The sequence below is a fragment of the Eschrichtius robustus genome, chromosome 2 (assembly GCF_028021215.1).
Source record: "Eschrichtius robustus isolate mEscRob2 chromosome 2, mEscRob2.pri, whole genome shotgun sequence".
In the NCBI taxonomy this organism is placed as follows: Eukaryota; Metazoa; Chordata; class Mammalia; order Artiodactyla; family Eschrichtiidae; genus Eschrichtius; species Eschrichtius robustus.
This window is the reverse complement of record NC_090825.1, coordinates 117,863,653-117,889,017: the sequence shown is the minus strand read 5'-3', so window position 1 is coordinate 117,889,017 and position 25,365 is coordinate 117,863,653. Positions and strand designations below refer to the sequence as shown.

General features: G+C 42.3%; 3 protein-coding genes across 4 annotated transcripts in view; all 3 read right to left on the bottom strand.

Annotated features, from left to right (window-relative positions):
* Positions 1-25,365, bottom strand: part of LOC137759609 (protocadherin alpha-13) — a 152,143-nt gene that overhangs the window by 81,033 nt on the left and 45,745 nt on the right. The window contains exon 1 of one of the 2 annotated variants that reach the window (XM_068536036.1): positions 10,672-13,077. The exons of the other annotated variant lie outside the window; for it this stretch is intronic. Within the exon in view, the coding sequence (XP_068392137.1) occupies positions 10,672-13,062 (2,391 nt within the window). The 5' untranslated portion in view covers positions 13,063-13,077. Of the gene's footprint in view, positions 1-10,671; positions 13,078-25,365 lie in introns of those variants that run through there. 2 annotated transcript variants of the gene reach the window in all.
* Positions 15,950-18,325, bottom strand: LOC137755334 (protocadherin alpha-12-like). The gene has a single exon (XM_068531460.1). The coding sequence runs from the start codon at positions 18,323-18,325 to the stop codon at positions 15,950-15,952; it is 2,376 nt and encodes a 791-aa protein (XP_068387561.1).
* Positions 19,713-24,114, bottom strand: LOC137755327 (protocadherin alpha-11-like). The gene is made up of 2 exons (XM_068531446.1): positions 21,724-24,114; positions 19,713-19,829 (listed from the first exon to the last, which is right to left on the bottom strand). Exons 1-2 carry the CDS (start codon positions 24,112-24,114, stop codon positions 19,713-19,715), a joined length of 2,508 nt encoding a protein of 835 aa, XP_068387547.1.

Below are 25,365 nucleotides of genomic sequence, written 5' to 3'. Positions count from 1 at the left end.
CTAAATTAAAAGACTGGACATGACAATCACGTTAAGCACATTTTCATCCTGTAAAATAGCTTCATGTAGGGTTCACATCAAGCCTAACAGGGTGGGAGTTGTTTGAGGGTAGAGATCTGTATCACTCAATTTTGTTTCTTAAATATCCAGCTAAGCTTTGGGCATGTAAATTAAGTGGCTATGTATCTCGATACATAGCGGCCTGGCCTATGTCATTCATTGTTTCTTTTTTTACTTGAACACCTTACCAGTAGCACACTACTATAGAATTTCTTTCTCAAGTTTGTACTACCAAGTTTTTCTCCATAATATAATATCATTTAAAATGTCATAGACCCTTTTTCATGAATCTTCACACTAGTTAACTCTATGCTACGTTTACTTACTACTTTTTATAACTATGTACCAATTTTTCTAAAATTACCTCTTTCTAAAATCTTATTCTATTTCTTCTTCAAGTGTACCCCTCAGATCTTAAAGTCATACTCCAGATTGGGCAAATCATATCCAAGAAGAGGAGATCTAGCCCTTTCATTCTAAATACTACATATCAAGTAATAGAGTCTAAAATTGCTTCCGGTTCTTTAGCAGCTGCATCATATAACTTTTTTATGATGGATTAAAAACTAAAATTCACATCTGTTTTTTTCTAGATGTTATTAAGCCACAGATCAAGAAGTCCTAGACTTTTATACTTAATTTTTTAACTCAAATTTGCTGAATGTCATTGTGTTAAGAGCTAGCCAATCTGATTCAATCACATATTTTACCTATATCAAATTTCATATTCCTACATATTTGGTAAGCAGTCACACCAGATCTTCCTCTGAGCTGCATAAAAAATTTTCATCAAGTGTGGCTGAAAAGGAAGGCTTGCAACCACTACCAACCATCCTACCTGACATCAGTTTATTAGGAGCGCCTAACCTAAAATAAAGATCTGAGAAAGACACTATCAACGTTCTCCAAAAAAGACTCTACACAAATCCCACATTATATTAAGTTTCAAAACAAAGTATTTCCAGATCATTATTGTGATATATATTTAAAAGAAAGTTGATAAATATTTGACAGCTGTCACAAAAAAAAATGGCCACCTTCATTTTAAGCAGTAAAAACACTAGAATTATTCCCATGAAAAATCAGGAGCATAACAGCACACTTCATGTCATAGTTATTATTCAATACTGACTTGGATATTCTAGACAACACAAGATAAGGAAGTGTGTGTGTGTGTGTGTGTGTGTGTTAGAAAGGAGTATAAAATATACTGTTGGATGATAAATTTATAGGTAATATAATTTTCTACTCATAAAATCCCAGAGAATTAAAGAAAAAATAATTAGAACTAAAAAAGAGCTCAATGAGATGATTAGCTTAAAAATAAAAAACATACCTTTCCTACATACCTTCAATAACTAGACAAAAAGTGGGATTTCTATCAATTATGGATAAATGAAAATATTTTAATTTAATAAAGTTATATCTTTGATGAAACTCTTTAAAACATTTGAACTTCAACCATAGTAATATATGAAGAGAAGTTACCAAGTGCCATGAAGATTGAATTAAGATGAGAGAAAATGCTGAGATAGGATTCCTGCCACTGGAGACCTTGGGAAAAGCTGGTAGATTGGAGTTTTCCAGAGTAGTGCTTCACACTGAGATATAAAACCAAAGGTCCCTTGTTTGGAACAAAAACATCTAGGTACATAGGCTAAATCAGGCAGCGTTTTCCTGTAAACCCATTTGTCAGCGCAAAATAGGAGAGAAAGCAGGACTGAATGTGATAGTGAGCAGTTGCACCATTGTTTCAAGAGTGAACCTAAGGGGCTTCCCTGGTGGCGCAGTGGTTGAGAGTCTGCCTGCCAATGCAGGAGACACGGGTTCAAGCCCTGGTCTGGGAAGATCCCACATGCCGCGGAGCGACTAGGCCCGTGAGCCACAATTACTGAGCCTGTGCGTCTGGAGCCTGTGCTCCACAACGGGAGAGGCCGCGATAGTGAGAGGCCCATGCACCGCGATGAGGAGTGGCCCCCACTTGCCGCAACTGGGGAGAGCCCTCACACAGAAACAAGGACCCAACACAGCCATAAATAAATAAATAAATAAATAAAAGAACTATATGACCATGAATGTGGTCTTAAAAAAAAAAAAAGTGAACCTAAGGATATGGTAAAGTTAAGAGAAAACTCTAGATGCCAAATTGCTCTGCAGCTGCCTGTTCTCATTAGTTGGAGGTATATAAAAGCTAAGGTACACGCAAACTCTTCTAAAGTGGTAAACAAGGAAATGTTCACGTTAGTCCAGAGCACTGCTGGCCCATCCATTTACACTTTCCACCTGCAGATAGCTGGTCCTAAGGGAACTCCTCTCAAAGATAAATAGTAATCAAAAAAGAGCCAACATAGGATCTACATAAATATTACAAGAAGGAATAAGAAAATAAATATGAAAAATAACAGATAAGAACACACAGGTCTCTGGAACTTCCCTGTTGGTCCAGTGGTTAAGACTCCATGCTTCCACTGCAGGGGACACAGGTTCAATCCCTGGTTGGGGAACTAAGATCCCACATGCGGCATGGCCCAGCCAAAACAAAAAGCAAAAAACAGAAAAACGCCACAGGTCTCTAGAGGTCTCTAGTCAGAAGATTCATGAAACAATTTTAAAGGGTCTCAGAGAATTAAGAACTCAAAACAAAGATACAGAATTTCAAAAAGAAAATGAAAAGGCCACAAAAGACCATGAAAACTGAGCTGATACAATTCATGAAATAAATGGAAGAGAAATATAAAATCAGAAATAACAGAATATAATAACAGAAATTAAAGCCACATTGGAAACAGTAAAAAAGTGAACAGGCTCTGCTTGGTACATAGTCAAGAACAAGAAGAAACATTTGAGAAGGCTGGGAAAAAAAAAAACCAGAAAGAACAAACTTCCAGTTTCAGCTCCAACATGTAAAGAGCTTAGAATTTATCACTCCTTTCCTTATAATAACAAGAAACCTGGATACATGACTTTTCCTGAACCCATCAGAGAACTGAGTTTACAGGGAAAACCTCCACCCTGAAATCTGGAGAAACAAGCAAATCCAGAGAGTCACAGCCAAGATCTGCTTCCATGGAGCAGAAGCCACTAGAGCCAGAGGCTGGTAGGGAACACTTAAATGGAAATTTTGACAAATTGCTGAAGGCTGAGTTGTGGACTATCTTGAGAGTGAGAAACTCCTGGAGGGCACAGTCACGGGTCCCCTACACCCAATTTTATGGGCTTTACTTTCAGGAATCCCACTAGGTTCTCAAAGCGAACATCCAAGAAAGATTCCCTTGTGGCTCTGGCAGGGAGAGAGGAAGAGTACTCCTTCTGAGATATGCCCAAAGGCTTCTCCTTTCTTCTTTTAAAAAAGCAATTGTAGGGGCTTCCCTGGTGGCACAGTGGTTGAGAATCTGCCTGCCAATTCGAGCCCTGGTCTGGGAAGATCCCACATGCTGCGGAGCGGCTGGGCCCATGCGCCACAACTACTGAGCCTGCGTGTCTGGAGCCTGTGCTCCGCAACAGGAGAGGCTGCGATAGTGAGAGGCCCGCGCACCGCGATGAAGAGTGGCCCCCGCTTGCCACAACTAGAGAAAGCCCTCGCACAGAAACGAAGACCCAACACAGCCATAATTAATTAATTAATTAATTAATTAATTAATTAATTAATTAAAAATAAAAAGCAATTGTATGTAACAATATGTATAAATGTATTGCTGGGCCTATAATATATAGAAATGAAACAACTTTGCCAATTACAGTACAAAAGAGGTGGATAGAAGAACAGCTGTATTAGATAAGGAAATGACAACAGATGGTAATTCTGATCCACATCAACAAATGAACAGAACCAGAAATGGCAAATAAGAAACACTATAAATATATAATTGCTTTCCTTTTTTCTCTCAGCATCTTTAAAAGATACAAAATTATATAATGTAATAATTATAACAATGTACTTTTGGGTTTGTAATATATAGAGACGTATATTGGTTTCCTGCAGTTGCTGCAAAAAAATTACCACACATTGGGTGGCTTAAGACAGTTTTTCTCACAGTTCTGGAGGGGAGAAATCCAAACTCAAGATGTTTGAGGGGCTGTACCCCTTCTGGAGGCTCTAGTGGAGATTCCATTCCTTGCCTCATACAGCTTTTGGTGGCTATTTGCATTGCTCCAATCTCTGCTTCTATCTTCACATGGCCTTCCCTCTGTGTCTGTGTCTTCCCTTATTCTATCTCTTATTAAAAAAACTTCTCATTGGAATTAGTGCCCACCTGGAAAATCCAGGATGAACTCATCTCAAGATCCTTAACTTAATTACATCTTCAAAGTCCTTTTTTTCCTAATAGGTCACTTTCATAGGTTCCAGGGGTTAGGAAGTGGACATATCGTTTTGGAGGCCACAGTTCAACCCACTATAAGATGTAATAGCTATAATAATAATAAAGCAAAAAGGGTGGAAGAAAAAGAGCTATATAGGAGTAATGTCTTTTTGTCTTAATAGAATTAAGTTAATATAAATCTGGAGATACTGTTAAGTTATAATGTATATAGTAAACTCTAGAGAAACCATGGAGAAAATAACTCAAAAATACAGTTTAAAATTCATTGAAGGGGGCTTCCCTGGTGGTGCAGTGGTTAAGAATTCGCCTGCCAATGCAGGGGACACGGGTTCGAGCCCTGGTCCGGGAAGATCCCACATGCCGCGGAGCAACTAAGCCCGTGCGCCACAACTACTGAGCCTGTGCTCTAGAGCCCGTGAGCCCCAACTACTGAAGCCCACGCACCTAGAGCCCGTGCTCCACAGCATGAGAAGCCACCGCAATGAGAAGCCTGTGCACCGCAACAAAGAGCAGCCCCAGCTCGCTGCAACTAGAGAAAGCCTGTGTGCAGAAACGAAGACCCAATGCAGCCCCCCAAAAATAAATAAATAAATAAAATTTTTTAAAAGATGAAAATATTAAGGAATAAATTTAACAAAAGAAATATATAATGCATACTCTGAAGACTATAAAACATTGTTGAAAGGAATTAAAGAAAATGTAAATAAATGGGGGGAAAATCCCACGCTCATGAAGATAGTATAATTTCATACTGTTAAAATGGCAATACTCCCCCAAGTGGTCTACAGAGTCAACAAATTCCCTGTCAAAAGTAAGCTGGCTTTTTGCAGAAACTGACAAACTGATCCTAAACTTCATAAGAAAATGCAAGAACACCCAGAACAGCCAAAACAATACTGATAAAAAAGAACAAAGTTGGAGCACTAATGATTGTTGATTTAAAAACTAGGTACAAAGTTACAATAATCAAGAGAATGTGGTAGTGGGATAAGGATATAGATCAACGGAATATAATTGAGAATCCAGAAATAAATTCCCACATTTATTCATCAGTTGATTTTCAACAATGGTTCCCAAACACTTCAATGGGAAAAGAATAATTCTTTTTCAATAAGTGATGCCAAGACAACTGAATATCCACTTGCAAAGGAACGAAGTTGGACCACTACATCACATTATATACAAAAATTAACTCAAAATGGATCAAATGACACCAGCAAGATGTCAGAATAGAAAGTTCCGGCCCTAATTCTCCCACAAAAATACCAATTAGTAATGATATATGTAATAAAATACCCTTGCAAAAATTCCATAATCAACTTAAGAAGTTGGGAGTACCTAAGTGAGCATAAAGCTGAAACAGCTGTATTGAAACAAATAAGAGTAATTTTACTTTACTCACATCAGCCCCTCCCCCAAGCTGGCACAGCTCAGCACCAGGAAAAAACACCCTGGTTCACTACTCCACCTTCAAGAGGAAAGAGAAGAGTAGAGCATGTGTCCAGTGTTTCAGCTTCTTGGAGGGCTGCCTGGGGGACTAGTTTTTATATTGCCTCACTCAGAGAACTGATGGAACTGGCATAGTTTGGTTGCCTGAGAGCCATGAAGAACAAAGAATAGCAAGGGGGCAGCTAGCTCCCTTGGTAAGGAGAAAGAAGAGTGTGAATCCAGCCTTTCAGCTTTTTGGAGGGCTGCTCAAGGAACTGGTTTCTTTCTCACCTGACTTGGAACTGTCAGGGAACCAAGATACTTTAGATGCCTACTGGCCACTGAGAACAAGGGAGAACAGCTTGCTGCTATAGAACCAGAAAATTGAAATGCGACAGAAAGACAGTAGAAGGAGCAAGAGAGATCATTTTAAAGTATCTGATCAAGAGATGCAAAAAGAAAAAATAGTGAAAAGGAATGAAGAAAGACTATGGGACTTAAGGGACACCATTAAAAGAAATAATCATTGGAGTTTCAGAAGAAGAGAGAGAGAAAAGGGTACAAAGCTTATATAAATAGTGATGAGAACTTTCCAAACCTGGGGAGGGATTTGGACATCCAAGTTCATGAAGCCAATAGGTCACCCCAAATTTTCAATGCAAAACCATCTTCTTCAAGACAAATTATAATAAAACTGTATAAAATCAAAGATGAAAAGAGAATTTTTAAAGCAACAAGAGAAAAAAGTTTATATTAAACAAGACAACCCCCATAAGGCTATCAGCAGATTTCTCAGCAGAAGCATTATACACCAGGAGAGAGTGGGATGATATATTCAAAGAGCTGAAAGAAAAAAAATGCCAACCGTGAACACTTTTCTCTACAAAGTTGACCTTCAGAAATGAAGGTGAGGACTTCCCTGGTGGTGCAGTGGTTAAGAATCCACCTGCCAATGCAGGGGACACGGGTTCGAGCCCTGGTCCGGGAAGATCCCACATGCCGTGGAGCAACTAAGCCCGTGCATCACAGCTGCTGAGCCTGCGCTCTAGAGCTCGCGTGCCACGACTACTGAAGCCTGCATGCCTAGAGACTGTGCCCCGCAACAAGAGAGGCCACGATAGTGAGATGCCCGCACACCACGATGAAGAGTGGCCCCCACTTGCCACAACTAGAGAAAGCCCTCGCACAGAAACGAAGACCCAACACGGCCATAAATAAATAAATAAATAAAATTTAAAAAGAAAAGACTTTCCCAAACAAACAAAAGCCGAGGGAGTTCATCACCATTAGATGTGCCTTACAAGAAATGCTGAAAGGAGTTCTTCAAGCTGAAATGAAAGGATGTTAACTGGTAACATGAAAACATATGAAAATACACAATACACTCGTAAAGGTAAGTATATAGTCAGATTCAGAATAATCTAATACTGTAATATGATGGCATGATAACCACTTAACTCTAGTGTAAGGGTTAAAAAACAGAAGTGTTAAAAATAGATATAGCTATAATAATTTGCTAATGGATACACAATATAAAAAAATGTCAAGGACTTCCTTGGTGAGGCAGTGGTTAAGAATCCACCTGCCAGTGCAGGGGACACGGGTTCGAGCTCTGGTCCAGGAAGATCCCACATGCCGTGGATCAACTAAGCCCATGCGCCACAACTACTGAGCCTGCACTCCAGATCCTGTGAGCCACTGCTACTGAGCCCGTGTGCCACAACTACTGAAGGCCACGCACCTAGAGCCCATGCTCCGCAACAAGAGAAGCCACCACAATGAGAAGCCCATGCACCACAACCAAGAGTAGCCCCCGCTCGCTGCAACTAGAGAAAGCCTTCGCGCAGCAACGAAGACCCAACACAGCCAAAAATAAATAAATAAATAAATCTATTTTTTAAAAAATATCAATTATGGCAACAAAAACATAAAGTAAGGGAAGAGGGCTTCCCTGGTGGTGCAGTGGTTAAGAATCCTCCTGCCGATTCAGGAGACACGGGTTCGAGCCCTGGTCCGGGAAGATCCCACATGCCACGGAGCAACTAAGCCCATGCGCCACAACTACTGAGCCTGTGCTCTAGAGCCCACGAGCCACAACTACTGAGCCTGCATGCCACGCTACTGAAGCCTGCGTGCCTAGAGCCTGTGCTCCGCAACAAGAGAAGCCACCACAGTGAGAAGCCCGCGCACTGCAACGAAGAGTAGCCCCTGCTCGCCTCAACTAGAGAAATCCCGCGCGCAGCAACAAAGACCAAATGCAGCCAAAAAAAAAAGGATAAATAAAATAAATTTTAAAAAATAAATAAAAATAAAGTAAGGGGAGAGTAAAAGAGTAGAGTTTTTGTATGTGATAAAAGTTATCAGCTTGAAATAGGCTGTTATAGCTATAAGACATTTCAAGTAAGCCATAGGGTAACCACAAAATAAACAAACAAAAAAATATAGTACATATGTACACACGAGATAAAGAAAAGGGAATCACAGTATACCCCAATGGAAAATCATCAGTTCACAACAGAAGACAGCAAGAGAGGAGGAAAAGAACAAAGGAACTACAAAACAACCAGAAAACGATGAACAAGATGGCAATAGTAAGTTCTTGCCTATCAATTATTACTTTAAATGTAAGTGGAATAAATTGTCCAATCAAAAGGCATAGAATGGCTGAATAGGTTTTAAAAAAAGAAAAAGAAAAAGAAAAAACCAGCTACATGTTGCCTCCAAGACATTCACTCTCAAAATGAAGATATGGAAAAAGACATTCCATGAAAATGGAAACCAAAAGAGAGACTAGAGGTATCTATACTTATATCAGACAAAATCGACTGTAAGTCGATTAAGTAGAAAACTGTAACAAGAGACAAAGAAAGCCATTAATAGTGATAAAGTGGTCAGTTCATCAAAAGGATATAACAATTGTAAATAAATATGCACCTAACATCAGAGTACATAAATATATAAAACAAATACTAACAGATCTGAAGGGACTAATAGACATCATTACAATATCCACTTTCATCAATGGATAGATCATCCAGAAAGAAAACCAATGAGGAAACATTGAACTTGAACTATACTTTACATCCAATGTACCTAATGGATATACACAGAACATTTCATCCAAGGGCAGCAGAATATACATTCTTCTCAAGCACACATGGAACATTCTCCAGGATGGATCAGATATTAGGTTCAAAACAAGTGTAAGCAAATTTTAAAAGACTGAAATCACATGAAGTATCTTTTCCAACCACAATGGTCTAATATGCGGAAATTAACACACTCCTGGAAACCAATGGGTCAAAGATGAAATCAATGGGAAATTCAAAAATATCTTGAAACAAGTGAAAATGAAAACACAACATATCAAAACTTATGAGGTGAAGCAAAAGCAGTGCTAAGAAGGAGGTTTATAGCAATAAATGCCTACATTAAGAAAAAATGACCTAACTTATGTGGAATCTAACAAACTCATAAATACAGAGAACAAATTGGTAGTTGCCAGATGCAAGGGGTGGAGGGTGGGTGAAATGGGTGAAGGTGGTCAAAAGAGACAAACTGACAGTTATAAAATAAATAAGCTCTGGTGATGTAATGTACAGCATGACTATAGGTGACTATAGTTAATAATGCTGTATTATATATTTGAAAGTTGCTAAAGAATAGATCTTAAAAGTTCTCATTAAAAGAAAAAAATTTTTGTAACTATGTATAGTGATGAACGTTAAGTAGATTTATTGTGGTGATCATTTCACAATATATACAAATATTGAATCATTAGGTTGTACATCTGAAACTAATATAGTATTATATGTAAATTATACTTATTTTTTTAATTAAATTAAATTTAAAGCTAAATGTTTGTTAAATGAATTTAATTAATGAATGTTCAATCTACAAGGAAGATCTTCCTAACTAAACCTAGAGATCTTAAAATCCATAACAGAAAAACAGACAGAGAAATTTTTAAAACACTTTTATATGGCAAGATATACCCTAAACAAATCAATATATAGGAGGAAAAATATTTGTGGTATAGATGGAAGATAAAAGCTAATTATTTGGGACTTCCACAGCCAAAACTAAAGATAAATAAATTAATTAATTTTTAAAAAATGATACATCCAGAGTGTGGAGTACTACACAGCTATTAAAAGTGTCAGATTTGTAGGGATTTCCACGAGGTATTGGTGACTGAGAAATGTACAATGCATTAGCTATTCTAATAAATTATCCAAAAGAAACAATAACAAAAAAACCCACCAGGTGTATGCATGTGTGTGAATAATTCACTGAACATAAAAATGTTAAAGGAAATCATAAGGTTCTTCATATTGGATATCAGACAGGGGAACAGTGATGTGTCTAGAGGAAAATGACGAGGGAGCAAACAAAAAAAGATTTTTTAAAAAGAAAGAAAAATGCACCTTTAAAAAGATTTTATGTTAAAAGTTATGGCACTGTTCAAAACAAAACCTGTATGTGGGTAGATGAATAAATTTTTAAAATAAAGAGATTTTAAAGTGTTTAATTATGGTTAGTCTCATTAAAGCAAAAGTTTTCTAAATGCTCAAGTACTCACAATGTGGAGTTTCTTGAAAATGCTTATGTAGGTAATAAATACTTTAAAACTATTAAGAATACAACAAAAACAAATTATTAACACTATGAACAATATTACGGCTTTTGACTTAAGATTTCAATATGAAGAATAATGAAACTAATAATGTCAGTAACACTCATGAAATACCATAATGATGAGCAAAATTAAAGAACGATCTTAAAATTGAGATTGAAGAATCTTAAATAGAAAACTGTGAGGAGGGCTAAAACAGTAAGAAAATTTCAAATACGACCTCACCTCTTTCAACTGTTCTGAATCTGGTTCTATTTCACCTGTTACCTCTGCAGAACTCAGACAAGGAGGAAGGCTGGGGCTGAAGGCCATGAGGTCTGCCTTGGGCGGCCCCTCCCCAGAGCACACCCTCTGCCGCCTCTGCTGCGAGTAAGACCAGCTCCCCACCGCGCTGGAGCACACCAGCGTGGCCTGCCCGGGCCCGCAAGCGCCCTCGCTGGGCGGCGCCGAGCACCGCAGCGCCGCGTACAGCAGCAGCGTGAGCACCAACAGGCTGGACACCGCGCAGATGGCGATGATCAGGTACACGTTCACATCCACCAGAGCGGCCTCCGCGCCAACGGCGCCCGTCGACGCCCGCGAGGAGGCCTTGGGCGCCTGGCCGCTGTCCTCCAGCGACAGCAGCACGGTAGCCGTGGCCGTCAGCGCCGGCTCGCCGTGGTCCTTCACCAGCACCAGCAGGCGCTGGCGCGGCGCGTCCGCCTCGTCCAGGGCGCGCGTCGTGCTGATCTCGCCCGTGTACAGCCCCACGCGGAACGGGCTGCGCGCGCCACTCGCCGCCGGCTGCAGCTCGTACGACAGCCACGCGTTGTAGCCCGAGTCCGCGTCCACCGCGCGCACCTTCGCCACCACGTGGCCCGCGCCCACCGACCGAGCCACCCGCTGGCTCAGTGCGCCCGCCCCGCCGCCCGGCCCGGGCAGCAGCGTCGGCGCGTTGTCGTTCTCGTCCAGCACGAACACCTGCAGCGTCACGTTGCTGCCCAGAGGCGGCACGCCCGCGTCGCGCGCGCTCACCTGGAACTGCAGCAGCTCCAGCTCCTCGTGGTCCAGCGGCTGCAGCGCGTACACCTTGCCGCTCTCCGCGTGCACCGACACGTAGCTCGACAGCGCTCGCTCGCCCACCCGCCGCTCCACCAGCGAGTAGGACACCAGAGCGTTCTCCTGCGCGTCCGCGTCCCGCGCCGACACCGTGAAGATGTGGCAGCCGGGCGGGTTGTTCTCCTTCACGAACACCGTATACTCGGGCTGCGCGAACGCGGGCGCGTTGTCGTTCACGTCGGACACCTCCACGGACACGCTGGCTGTGGCCGACAGCGAAGGCGAGCCCGCGTCCCGCGCTGTCACCACCACCTCATAGTTCGCCGCGCTCTCGCGGTCCAAGGCGCTGTCAAGCACTAGTGAATAGTAATTCTTGAAGGTGGACACCAGCTTGAAGGGGCTGTGGGGCATCAGGGAGCAGGTCACCTGCCCGTTGGCGCCGGAGTCACGGTCGGACACGCTGATCAAGGCGATGACAGTGCCCACTTGAGCGTCCTCTCGCATCGGAAGAGCCAAAGAAGTGACGGTAACTTCTGGGGCGTTATCATTTATATCTACTATTTCCACCAAAATGGTACAATGACCCGCCATTGGAATATTCCCCTTGTCAATTGCTTCCACGGATATTTCATACAATTTCTTTTCTTCGAAATCCAATTTACCTTTTGTCCGAATTTCTCCGCTGCCGGGATTTATGGAAAACGCATATAATACTGCAGGCGATACAGGTCTTCTAAATGAGTAGATTATGTCTGCATTTGTCCCATCATCAGGGTCTGTGGCATTTAGTTTGATCACTAATGTTCCATTAAATGCATTCTCTAACATTCTCACTTTATAAATTAAGTGATCAAATTCTGGGGCGTTATCATTCACATCCAGGATTGTAATCAGCAGCTGAACTGTGCCGGTCAGCTCGGGTTTGCCTCCATCACTAGCTGTCAATAATAAACTATGTTCCTGAATTTCCTCTCTGTCCAGTGATCTCCTTAACACAAGTGATAACGAAGACGTTTGTTCACGGTTGTTTTGTGTGTCCAAAGTGAAATAATCGTTGGGATAGACTCGGTAGGTCAAGGCGGAGTTTACTCCAATATCTGCATCAGATGCGCCATCTAGTGGGAACCGAGTTTCCGGAGGTCTAGATTCAGCAATGATTATTCTTTTTTCACTTTCAGGGAACACAGGCGGGTTGTCGTTAATATCTGTAACTTCCACCTCCACATGGAACACCTGCAGCGGCCTGTCCACGATCACCTCCAGGTGGATGCTGCACTCTGCGCTCTGCCCGCACAGCTCCTCCCGGTCGATCCGAGAATTCACAAACAAAATGCCATTCTGCAGATTTACCTCCAGAAGGTCCCCGCGGCCTTTGGATGCCACCCGGAAGAGACGCGGCACCAGCTCCGCCAGCTCCAGCCCCAGGTCCTGCGTTATGCGGCCCACGAAAGTTCCGTGTTTGGCCTCCTCCGGAACCGAGTAGTGGACCTGGCCGCTCCCCGCCTCCCAGACTACAAGGAACGGAAGCGAGAGTAGCAAAAGCCGAGCTCCTGGGCCTCCTCTCCAGGAAAACAGCATGGTACACTCAAAAGCCTTCAGAGATATCTGAAGTATATAGACTACCTTACCTCAAATGCCTCTCAAGGTCTAATTTTACGGCCTTCTATTGCGGGAGAATTCACTAGAGGTTTTCCACTATCTGCCAAATTTTCTGCGGGGAGGAAAGAGGGGAGGCGCTTTCTTCGAGGAATTGTTCTCAGTGAAGAGCGACACCATGCGCATGAATGTGTAAGTGTAAAAATGACTCGGTCCATATTTTCGGTTGATGTAGGGGTTTTTTTTCTTGCATTTCGTGACATTTTTCATTGCAAATACGTAATGGAAGATTAAATGTTTTTCTTTAAAGCAACAGTAAATCACTGTATTCTGCTCAGCACTGAATGCTAGTTGAAATTGGTTGATGAGTTCCATCTTTCCACAAGTACATTTTTGCATGTGTAAAACGTGGTGCAGAATTTGTAAAAAGAGGTAATATTCTACATTTGCTTTTAGAACTCAGACTCTAGTTCTGCACAGCTTTGTAGATTTGGGTGGGAATGTCCTTTTCCTGTAATATTTTTGAGACCTATTCACACAACTCCCTTGACTCAAAATGGAAACATAACGAATCACATAAGAATAAAACAGATGAATGTGGAAATTTGGTAACTGATATACAAGATTTTAAATAAACACAGTATTTATAAATTCCCCCAAATATGACTGTGAAATTTGGATAAAATATTTGTATTCGAAGCAAATGTCCATCAATGTGCATATGAGTTTGTATGTGCGTGTGTGTGTACATAAACACACAATGTAGACCATTTAGATATAACAATACTTTAAAGTTCTGGATTCTCTTTGTATAAAACATGCCAAGAACTAGTATATTATGTATTTGCTAGAAATGAAGTTACTACCAATAGGTTAAATTTCCCTCTTCTCTCTCCTTATCTTACACCATCACTGGAGAAACTCCTACTATCATTTAAACTGACTCTGATTTTCCATGTAACAACAGGTAGATACAGATGTTAATACATCTCTAGCAAGGAAGAAAGGAAGGGACTCTTACTTTTATCTAATACTGTACCTATATTTACCAAGTCACCAAGATCCAGGCCAAATAGGGCTAGGAAAGAAAGAGCATAGCTCCAATAATTCTCTTGCCTGTTTTGTGCACAACTCTGCAGGAAATACGAGTTGGGTTCATTTCTGAATCTTTGCTCCCCTCTGAAAATGTGAGTAGAGCATTTGGTATTCTCTCACCCTCATCCTCCTCATTGCTCCGTTACTTTTATTAACATACCTTTACTCTTATAATGGGAATAGTTTTTTGGTTCTAATTGTTCTTGTCTATCAGGCCCTACCTGTCTCATTTATCTCTCCACCTAACCTAGACTACACAGTAAACCATTTAAAACATGCCCTTCCAGACACTCTAAAGACACACACACTTATAGCACCCCTCTAACATTTTCTTTAGCTTCCAACACACAGCCTAACTATCCGTTTTCTCCATTCCTTCTATTGAGCTTCTCAGTGTGTTAGTCACTTAACCAGGATTACTATATTCTCTACAAGTTTACTCTCACCTTTACCTCAGTTGAGCCCTCAAGTGAATTCATAATTCCTGCCTACAGAGATTCTTCCATATTTTCTTCTCTCTTCTCAAATTCCCAGCCTCATTCCCACAACCTGGTTCTCAGATGATTTACCCAGAGATATAAGTCATCAAATATGAACTCAATGGCTCTCTTCTTATGTCAACATTTTTCTTTATATTCTCTATTACTCATTCCCTACTAAGGAAAAATCGCCCCACTTTTAAGGCCAACCCTATGCTCTTATTTTTTTCTCTATTCTATTCTCTTTCATATTTTTCATCTTCATCTTCATTCTTTCTCTGCCTGTCTCATCTTCAGTATCTCCCTCTTTACTTGCTTCTTTCCCTCTCACTAAAAGACACTCTGGAAAGGCTTTGTGTGGAAGAAAGTTACAAGATGTAAAATGCACTTTAGAAGATTCACCTGATAATTGTGTCAGAGCAGTAGTACGCCATAATGAGTTGGTGATCCTTCAAAACTGAGTTTGAGCCACTTTGCACAGTCTATGTGGCTTAAGTTTCAGACCTCTTAAAGTAAAATTCCGATGATAAATATTTTCCCTGCACCATAGGAGTGATATGATAATTAAATGAGATAATACAATTAAAGATCTTAGAACAGGTCCTGGAAAATAATAGGGGACCAATAAGTATTCTTATGTTTTATTGAATCAAAGAAATGTTATTAATTGAAAGATGCACCATTACTTGTGTGCTACCAAGAACAAAAAGCCAACTAAATTATTGTAAACCATCAATTATAAGGTGCATCCAGCTTTAGATGGATATTATAATATTTTAATGTTATTATATTTTATGTAAATAAGAACAATACTGTAGCCAATCCCAGTTGAAAGAAAGAAGGCACTCCATGGGAATAACATAAAATTATTCATCTTAACATTAATAACATAATTTTTATTATTGTTATAATACTTAAAAGGAGATTGTACTGGAATTAGATTGGTGGTCAACAAGGCTATTTTACAAGCCTATGCACATAGAGAGCAGTAAAGGAATCCAGTTAATGATATCTAGGAACTCTCTGCACTAACTTTGCAAATTTTCTTTAATCATGAAATTAAGTACAAATTAAAAATAAATTTGAGTTATCAGGACCTAGGCAGTTTTTACTCAAACGTACTTATATCTTTCAAGGCTAACCATTCATAGATAATATGAAAATTATAGAACGAGAAAAATTTTAAATGTGGTGATCCATGGCTTCCATTTCATCTTTATCTCATTATTTATTATTACTTGAAAAGTTGGGCTAATACACGAAAAGTTCAAAATGACTAATATACTTAAATGATATCAAGGACTTACTTCACTGGAAGGACTTAAGCAATCTTCTCCTGACGGTGGAAGACAGGGGCTGAAGGCCATGAGGTCTGCCTTGGGCGGCCCCTCCCCAGAGCACACCCTCTGCCGCCTCTGCTGCGAGTAAGACCAGCTCCCCACCGCGCTGGAGCACACCAGCGTGGGCTTCCCGGGCCCGCACGCGCCCTCGCTGGGCGGCGCCGAGCACCGCAGCGCCGCGTACAGCAGCAGCGTGAGCACCAACAGGCTGGACACCGCGCAGATGGCGATGATCAGGTACACGTTCACATCCACCAGAGCGGCCTCCGCGCCAGCGGCGCCCGTCGACGCCCGCGAAGAGGCCTTGGGCGCCTGGCCGCTGTCCTCCAGCGACAGCAGCACGGTGGCCGTAGCCGTCAGCGCCGGCTCGCCGTGGTCCTTCACCAGCACCAGCAGGCGCTGGCGCGGCGCGTCCGCCTCGTCCAGGGCGCGCGTCGTGCTGATCTCGCCCGTGTACAGCCCCACGCGGAACGGGCTGCGCGCGCCACCCGCCGCCGGCTGCAGCTCGTACGACAGCCACGCGTTGTAGCCCGAGTCCGCGTCCACCGCGCGCACCTTCGCCACCACGTGGCCCGCGCCCACCGACCGAGCCACCCGCTGGCTCAGCGCGCCCGCCCCGCCGCCCGGCCGGGGCAGCAGCAGCGCCGGCGCGTTGTCGTTCTCGTCCAGCACGAACACCTGCAGCGTCACGTTGCTGCCCAGAGGCGGCACGCCCGCGTCGCGCGCGCTCACCTGGAACTGCAGCAGCTCCAGCTCCTCGTGGTCCAGCGGCTGCAGCGCGTACACCTTGCCGCTCTCCGCGTGCACCGACACGTAGCTCGACAGCGCTCGCTCGCCCACCCGCCGCTCCACCAGCGAGTAGGACACCAGCGCGTTCTCCTGCGCGTCCGCGTCCCGCGCCGACACCGTGAAGATGTGGCAGCCGGGCGGGTTGTTCTCCTTCACGAACACCGTGTACTCGGGCTGCGCGAACGCGGGCGCGTTGTCGTTCACGTCGGCCACCTCCACGGACACGCTGGCTGTGGCCGACAGCGAAGGCGAGCCCCCGTCCCTCGCGGTCACCACCACCTCATAGTTCTCCAAGCTCTCGCGGTCCAGGGCGCTGTCCAGAACCAGCGAATAGTAATTCTTGAAGGTGGACACCAGCTTGAAAGGGACCTGGGGTGTTAGTGAGCAGGTCACCTGCCCGTTGGCGCCGGAGTCATGGTCGGACACGCTGATCAAGGCGATGACGGTGCCCACCTGAGCGTCCTCTCGCACTGGGAGCGACAGCGAAGTGATCATTACCTCGGGGGTATTGTCATTCAGGTCCAGAACTTCCACCAGGACCGTGCAGTGACCTGCCATAGAAGGAATCCCTTTATCAATAGCGTTAACCTGAATTTCATACTCATTATTCTCTTCAAAATCCAGTTTCCCATAAATCCTAATTTCACCTGTTTCTGCATTTATTGAAAACATACATTTCTCACTCACTGGCAGAATCATTCTGATTCCATAGGCGATTTCTCTATTTGATCCTTCGTCTAGATCAGAAGCGTTTAGTTGAATCACTCTGGTGTTGTTTGGGATATTTTCAAACAGCACTACTTTATAGCCAGGCGTATCAAACTCGGGAGCGTTGTCGTTAACATCCAGGATGGTTATTTGAATCTGAACAGATCCTGTTAGTTCGGGTTTACCGCCATCCAGAGCGGTCAGCAATATATTAAGTTCTGGCATTTCTTCTCTATCCAATGACTTCCGAAGAATGAGTTCAGGCAATATACTTTTATCGGTTTTCGTTATCACTTTAAGAGTAAAATACTCATTTAGACTTAACCTATAGGTCACAAGAGAGTTTAGGCCGATATCCGCATCGGAAGCGCCCTCTAGAGGAAAACGAGAGTCCAGAGGAGCAGATTCAGAAATAAGTACCTTTTGTTCTCCTCTGAACACCGGCGGGTTGTCGTTAATGTCCTTCACCTCCACCGCCACATGGAACACCTGCAGCGGCCGGTCCACGATCACCTCCAGGTGGATGCTGCACTCCGCGCTCCGCCCGCACAGCTCCTCCCGGTCGATCCGAGAATTCACAAACAAAATGCCATTCTGCAGATTTACCTCCAGAAGGTCCCCGCGGCCTTTGGACGCTACCCGGAACAGACGCGGCACCAGCTCCGCCAGCTCCAGCCCCAGGTCCTGGGCGAGGCGGCCCACGAAGGTGCCGTGTTTGGCTTCCTCAGCTACCGAATAATGGACCTGGCCGCTCCCCGTCTCCCATGCTGCGAGGAGCAGAAGCGAGAGAAGCAGGCGCCGAGCTTCGAAGCCTCCTCGCCGGGAAAACACCATTGCAGACAAAGAGATCTCTGAGGTGAGACGGTCAGTTTTAAGAGATAGCTCGCTTACCAACATTTATGATCAGTCTCCCCTTCTGTAAGTATATATTTAGTAAATTTTACCCAGCTTTCCTGTCAGTATGGAGTCGATTATTCTGTGGATAGTTGGAATCTGGGCGTGGAGACAGTTTTCCCTTTTCACCTTTTGAGTGTACAGCGACATCATGTGACTGATTATGTAAGTACAAGAAAGATCTTGAGGTTCTTTTTGGTTTAGCCACTTTTTGGTTCACTTTAAATCTATTTCGACTTTTTGGATATTTTCATGGATCATTTGTAAATGCCTATTTATTTAATATACATGATATTTGTAACAAAGCACAAATACTTCTATTATACTTCAGTTTTTTAAATATTCTGCTTCAAAGTCGATCATAAAATAATTATTGAAATGTGGCATGTCAGAAGCTACTCCTTAGCTATCATGGCCGATAAAATAAATAATAATATACATCACCTCTGCCCTTATATTGCTTACAATTCACATTTGTAATGATTTTCATCCTTCACAAGCACTTCATGCTAAGACTTTAGGAGAAAGCCAAGAATTCCCTCATCTAGTAAAGGAAAAAAAAACAAATATTTCATTCATACAAATTATTTTATTCATAGATCTTGTGAATATTATAATTCATCATAAATATGGAAGATGTTTTTGGTTCCTTGATGCTCAAATGTGATTACTTTTCATACAACTGCTCTCATTCACATAATATGTTGAAAAATGAAGCTTCGGTATGGATTCTGGAATATTTTACTCTACCAGGCGTAAAGGATTTTCATGTAAAATGTTGAGTCAAAGCCTCCAAATTTCATAGTATTCTGAAGTGGCAGTAGAGCACTAATATGAAAAAGATCACGTGAAATGTTTTGGAGCCCAATCTCATTGACAAAAGTCAAAAAAATATGAACTTCATAATGACCATTTAGTTTCCCTCTAAATCTTTCCTTCCAGGCCAGTTAGTAGTTACACAGAATATGCTTCTCTTCAGAAAATCACAATGGTGACTATGATTCAAGGGAGAATCAAAAGACTTCATAATTTTATTCATTAATTCAAGACCAGCTTTAAGGGAAAACAGAACACAGATAAGATCCCACAGCTAGTCGTGAACAAGTAAATATATTATTTATAAGCTCATTTAAATTCAAATCAAAATCTTTAAACCAATAATTTATCACCATTCCTTTTACATATAATAAAGGAAACTGAGAAATTAAATCTTTATAGAACCAGAAAATAATAACCAAGAATGGTTCTACAAGTATAAAATAACTTAAATCAACTACCACACTGGCTCTTAATTAATGAAAAACATTTGAATTTTGATGCTATTGGACTATTTAAATTGTCTATCACCATCAAGCTTCTTCATTTTATATCTCCCATTTTCAAAAATAGTCAATGTACCATAATTGGTAAGCAACCTTATTGTAGTGTGTATGTAGTCCTCACACTGTTAGACATAATTAAATTATTAAACAGATAAGAACAACTAAATTTAGCTTAATACTTAAACAATCAAACTACAAAATAGGATGAAATTACAATTTTATATCATAGAATGTAATCCTGAAATTAAAAATAAGTATAAAAGATGCTAAATTTGTACCATAGAAATTAATCCACATAATTTGGAATTATCTAAAATGTGCATTGATTACTTATGTACTGTGTAAAAGTAATGATTTGCAAAATTTTAACCTTTACTTAAAACATTCCAATTTCCTTTTATTAAATTTAAATTATGTCCAGTCATTCCAAGAACTTCATTGGGAAATGGGTTATCATGTATGCCCTACCTAACATCCACATTTATTTATATTTACAATATTTCATAAATGATATGGTTGTTTAATCACTTTTGAGTCTGAAATATTTCATATTTTAACCTTGTTGCCTAATTTGGAATAAAGAATGTTTTTAGACAATTAATATTGAGATACAAAGTTTCATAAACAGAGGTCCAAGAATGAGCTTTAGCATGGGATCCTTGAATATTATGTCAAGTGGTATGCTGTGTAATTTTAAGGGGAGAATGGCCACATATGACTCTCATCAGATTCTCAAAGAGGTCAGTGATTCCACCATCCTACATGTAGGTAAGAACCACTGAATTAGAAGGATGACCTAGAGGTAAATGATCTTTGCTAGAATCTTCAGATGTGGTTAAACCACATGGAAAGAAAATTTTACAAACACCAGCGATAAAGCATTTAAAGACAGGAAATTTAAAATGTTAGATGAGGGAGGTTGAGGTTAGCAGATGTAAGCTATTATATATGGAATGCATAAAAAACAAGGACCTACAGAGAACTATATTCAGTATCCTATGATAAACCATAATGGAAAAGAACATAAAATATATATATATATATATGTTTGAATCACTTTGCTGTACAGCAGAAATTAACATGACATTGTAAATCAACTATAGTTTAATTTTAAAATGTGAGATTAATGAAATTGATAAATGTCAATATGCTTCACTTTGACAGTTAACTTCTTCTTTCCACATAAATCCAGAAACATAAGAAATAATGCCAGCTTAGCATATGTTGCAGATATTATAATCCTATATGCATGCCTTTAGCAAATTTCAATGACTTGATTGAGGAATATGAATGATTTTATTTGCCTAGCTACTTTGGAAGCATAAACCTGGAAGTTCTGTTTCAGTACATAGTAGATAAATCTCTCCCCACTTCATGGAACAAAATTAAAAATGAACAGAACTTTTAGTTATATTATTTCAATGAAATAAGCATTCTAGAACAAAAGGCTGCATTTTTTTACTGCAAGTAATATGGAAACATGTTTTAGCTTATTGGTAGAGGAAAAACTAAAGATTATTCAATGGACAATAAATGTTTAAAACCATAGAAAAAGAAAGGAAAACCCCTTCAGAACAAATTGAGAGTGACAAAATTTTGATACAAGCCTGAAGTGAGAAAAGTCAGTGATCTAATAATGTGAAAATATCAAGAAAAAAGCCTGTTAAAAAACAAAGAGGATAAGTAAAATTTAAATAATCCACAGTGATTATCTACATTACTGAGGATTAGAGTTGAAATGAATTGACACAGATCAAATAACAGGAAAGTCATTCTTACATTTTCTTAAACATGTTCTAACAAAACATTAGGAGAAATAGGATATTTATTGGCTAAAAAACCTAATACCTCATATGATTAAAATTGTATATGTGTATCATTGGCATTTCACTAACAAACATTGTTCTTTAAAATGATACTCAAAGTATAGAGCATTCATTAAAATTTTCTGTGAAACGAACTGGAATTTTAAAAATTTAACATCGACTTCAAAAGGTGGGAATCTATAGAACTCACCTGCCCAGGGTGATTTGATCCTGCCTCCTGCCTTTCCTCTCCGACTTCTCTATCCAGACCCGGAGGAAGGCTGGGGCTGAAGGCCATGAGGTCTGCCTTGGGTGGCCCCTCCCCAGAGCACACCCTCTGCCGCTTCTGCTGCGAGTAAGACCAGCTCCCCACCGCGCTGGAGCACACCAGCGTGGGCTTCCCGGGCCCGCACGCGCCCTCGCTGGGCGGCGCCGAGCACCGCAGCGCCGCGTACAGCAGCAGCGTGAGCACCAACAGGCTGGACACCGCGCAGATGGCGATGATCAGGTACACGTTCACATCCACCAGAGCGGCCTCCGCGCCAGCGGCGCCCGTCGACGCCCGCGAAGAGGCCTTGGGCGCCTGGCCGCTGTCCTCCAGCGACAGCAGCACGGTGGCCGTGGCCGTCAGCGCCGGCTCGCCGTGGTCCTTCACCAGCACCAGCAGGCGCTGGCGCGGCGCGTCCGCCTCGTCCAGGGCGCGCGTCGTGCTGATCTCGCCCGTGTACAGCCCCACGCGGAACGGGCTGCGCGCGCCACCCGCCGCCGGCTGCAGCTCGTACGACAGCCACGCGTTGTAGCCCGAGTCCGCGTCCACCGCGCGCACCTTCGCCACCACGTGGCCCGCGCCCACCGACCGAGCCACCCGCTGGCTCAGCGCGCCCGCCCCGCCGCCCGGCCCGGGCAGCAGCAGCGCCGGCGCGTTGTCGTTCTCGTCCAGCACGAACACCTGCAGCGTCACGTTGCTGCCCAGAGGCGGCACGCCCGCGTCGCGCGCGCTCACCTGGAACTGCAGCAGCTCCAGCTCCTCGTGGTCCAGCGGCTGCAGCGCGTACACCTTGCCGCTCTCCGCGTGCACCGACACGTAGCTCGACAGCGCTCGCTCGCCCACCCGCCGCTCCACCAGCGAGTAGGACACCAGCGCGTTCTCCTGCGCGTCCGCGTCCCGCGCCGACACCGTGAAGATGTGGCAGCCGGGCGGGTTGTTCTCCTTCACGAACACCGTGTACTCGGGCTGCGCGAACGCGGGCGCGTTGTCGTTCACGTCGGCCACCTCCACGGACACGCTGGCTGTGACTGACAGCGAAGGCGAGCCCCCGTCCCGCGCTGTAACCACCAATTTATAGACAGACACGCTCTCGCGGTCCAGGGCGCTGTCCAGCACTAGTGAGTAATAGTTCTTGAACGTGGACACGATCTTGAAGGGGACGCTGGGCGTTACAGAACAGATCACCTGTCCGTTGGCACCAGAGTCGCGATCAGATACACTGATCAGCGCAATGACCGTGCTTGGCTGAGTGTCCTCCCGCACTGGAAGAGACAGGGACGTCACAGTGACTTCAGGGGCGTTATCATTGGCATCTAAGATTTCGACCCAGACTGTACAGTGACCTGCCATTGGGGGATTCCCCTTATCTGTAGCCTGTACGTCAATTTCATAAAACTTGTTTTCTTCATAGTCTAAAGTTCCATTGACTCTTACTTCTCCACTATTTTCATGCAGTGTAAATAAACCTTTTCCATTGGGCTTAATCGACATCAAGGAGTATGTCACCTCCCCGTTGACTCCTTCATCTTGATCTGTGGCGTTTAACTTTATCACAAGAGCTTCTTTAGCTGCATTTTCCATCAATCTCACCTTGTATTCTGATTGTTCAAATTCCGGATCATTGTCGTTAATGTCCAAGACGCGGACGAAGAGTTGAACAGTGCCAGTGAGCTCCGGTTTCCCGCCGTCTGCAGCCGTTAATAGTAAATTAAGTTCCGGAGTTTTCTCTCTGTCCAGAAACTTCTTTAATGTAAGTGACAGCCTTTTAGTCTGCTGGCTATTTGTTGGTAATTCTAAAGAAAAGTGCTCATTTTGACTTAGTCTGTAGGTCAATTGAGCATTCTCTCCTATATCCGCATCAGAAGCTCCCTCTAGAGGAAAATGAGAGTCAGGTTGCTTAGATTCAGAAATCAGCAGCTTTTGTTCTCTGAGAGAGAACACCGGTGGATTATCGTTAATATCCTTTACTTCCACCTCCACATGAAACACCTGCAGCGGCCTATCCACGATCACCTCCAGGTGGATGCTGCACTCCGCGCTCCGCCCGCACAGCTCCTCCCGGTCGATCCGAGAATTCACAAACAAAATGCCATTCTGCAGATTTACCTCTAGAAGGTCCCCGCGGCCTTTGGATGCCACCCGGAACAGACGAGGCACCAGCTCCGCCAGCTCCAGCCCCAGGTCCTGCGCTATGCGGCCCACGAAGGTGCCGTGTTTTGCCTCCTCGGGAATGGAGTAGTAGACCTGGCCGCTGCCCGCCTCCCAGGCTGCGAGAAGCAGAAGCGACAGCAGCAGTCGCCCAGTGTCCAATCCCCTTCTTTCAGACGCGAACATTGCATACATTGACTTCCCAAATAAGATTCTTTACATTTACAGTACCATAGGCTCCAGTTTCGGGTTAAAAATCTTACTGAATTTTTGAGAAGTTTCAAAGGATCCTTTAACGGTAGCATCCGGCATGATGGAGTCTTTAAATGCGGAGTTCCTGGCTGCTCAGACCAACCCTTGAATGAACTATTTCCTCCAAGTAAAGAGCGACACCTTGTGCCTGAAATTGTGAGTACTGTACACTACATCGAATACCACAGAATTTTACTTGAGAAAAAAATAAGTTCAAGTGTTTCAAGCTATTTTACCCCCCAAATCATATTTCCAAAGTGCTTATTTGTGGAATAAAAATCAGATTTTAAGTCATATTGAAACTGATGGTATATGGAAAATGGCATTTTATTCTTGATTAACATCAAATTGAAATATTTGTTCCTATGTTTGATGTAGTTTCATAATTGAAAAAATTATGAAAAAATAGACTCAAACATTTCCTCATATAAAAATATCAAATTTGAATTGTTTTACTTCTAGTCTCCTTTGTTACTTTGGCTGCTAGGAAACTCAAAGACAAATTTGAAGCTTTTATAACAATTCTTTAGTCTTTAAGTCTGCATAGTGTGTTTTTATCTATGTGCACTTGCTTTCTACTTATATTTTTATTTTTTAGTTCTGATTCTTTATCATTATTTATATTTAATTGTGTTCCTGTTACAAACAACTTTATATGCATTGAAGAACAACAAGAAAAACAAAACTATATTTCAAATTCGGTAGTTTAAAACATAGAATTCACAAGAGAAAAGTCTATTGATGTAGATGAAACATACTTGGCATATATACTTTCTCATGTAAGTTGCATTGCTAACAGTACAATAAGAGGTATCAAAATGACACTTTATGTAATAGTGTCAATATATGAAAGAAGGAGTCTTTTAACTATAGAATGAACTTTTTACCATTCAATGAAATAAAAATCACCATGAAAATTTCTGTGCCATATTGGTATTTACACTCACCAACACTGGCTTTTGTATATCTATCAAGTCATATTCATGAAAGTAGCTGACTTATTTCTTCTTAAAAGAATTTTGGGTTTGAGATTGTAAGTTCATCCAAAACAAGGGAAATGACTTCTAATCACATTGACTCTAAGTGCCTAATATTGTGCTAAAAAACATAGAAAATAATCAAACAATTCAACCAAATGCTAAATGACCTTAGTGTTAATGGAAATTCAATTTCATAAAATACCAA

What these genes read in the sequence shown, in the direction of transcription:
- LOC137755327 (XM_068531446.1), bottom strand. Translation starts at nt 24,114, where the DNA reads ATGTTCGCGTCTGAAAGAAGGGGATTGGACACTGGGCGACTGCTGCTG. An exon ending in GATCAAATCACCCTGGGCAG is followed by an intron (nt 19,830 to 21,723) that starts GTGAGTTCTATA and finishes TATGTCTAACAG; the next exon opens with TGTGAGGACTACATACACAC.
- LOC137755334 (XM_068531460.1), bottom strand. Translation starts at nt 18,325, where the DNA reads ATGGTGTTTTCCCGGCGAGGAGGCTTCGAAGCTCGGCGCCTGCTTCTC.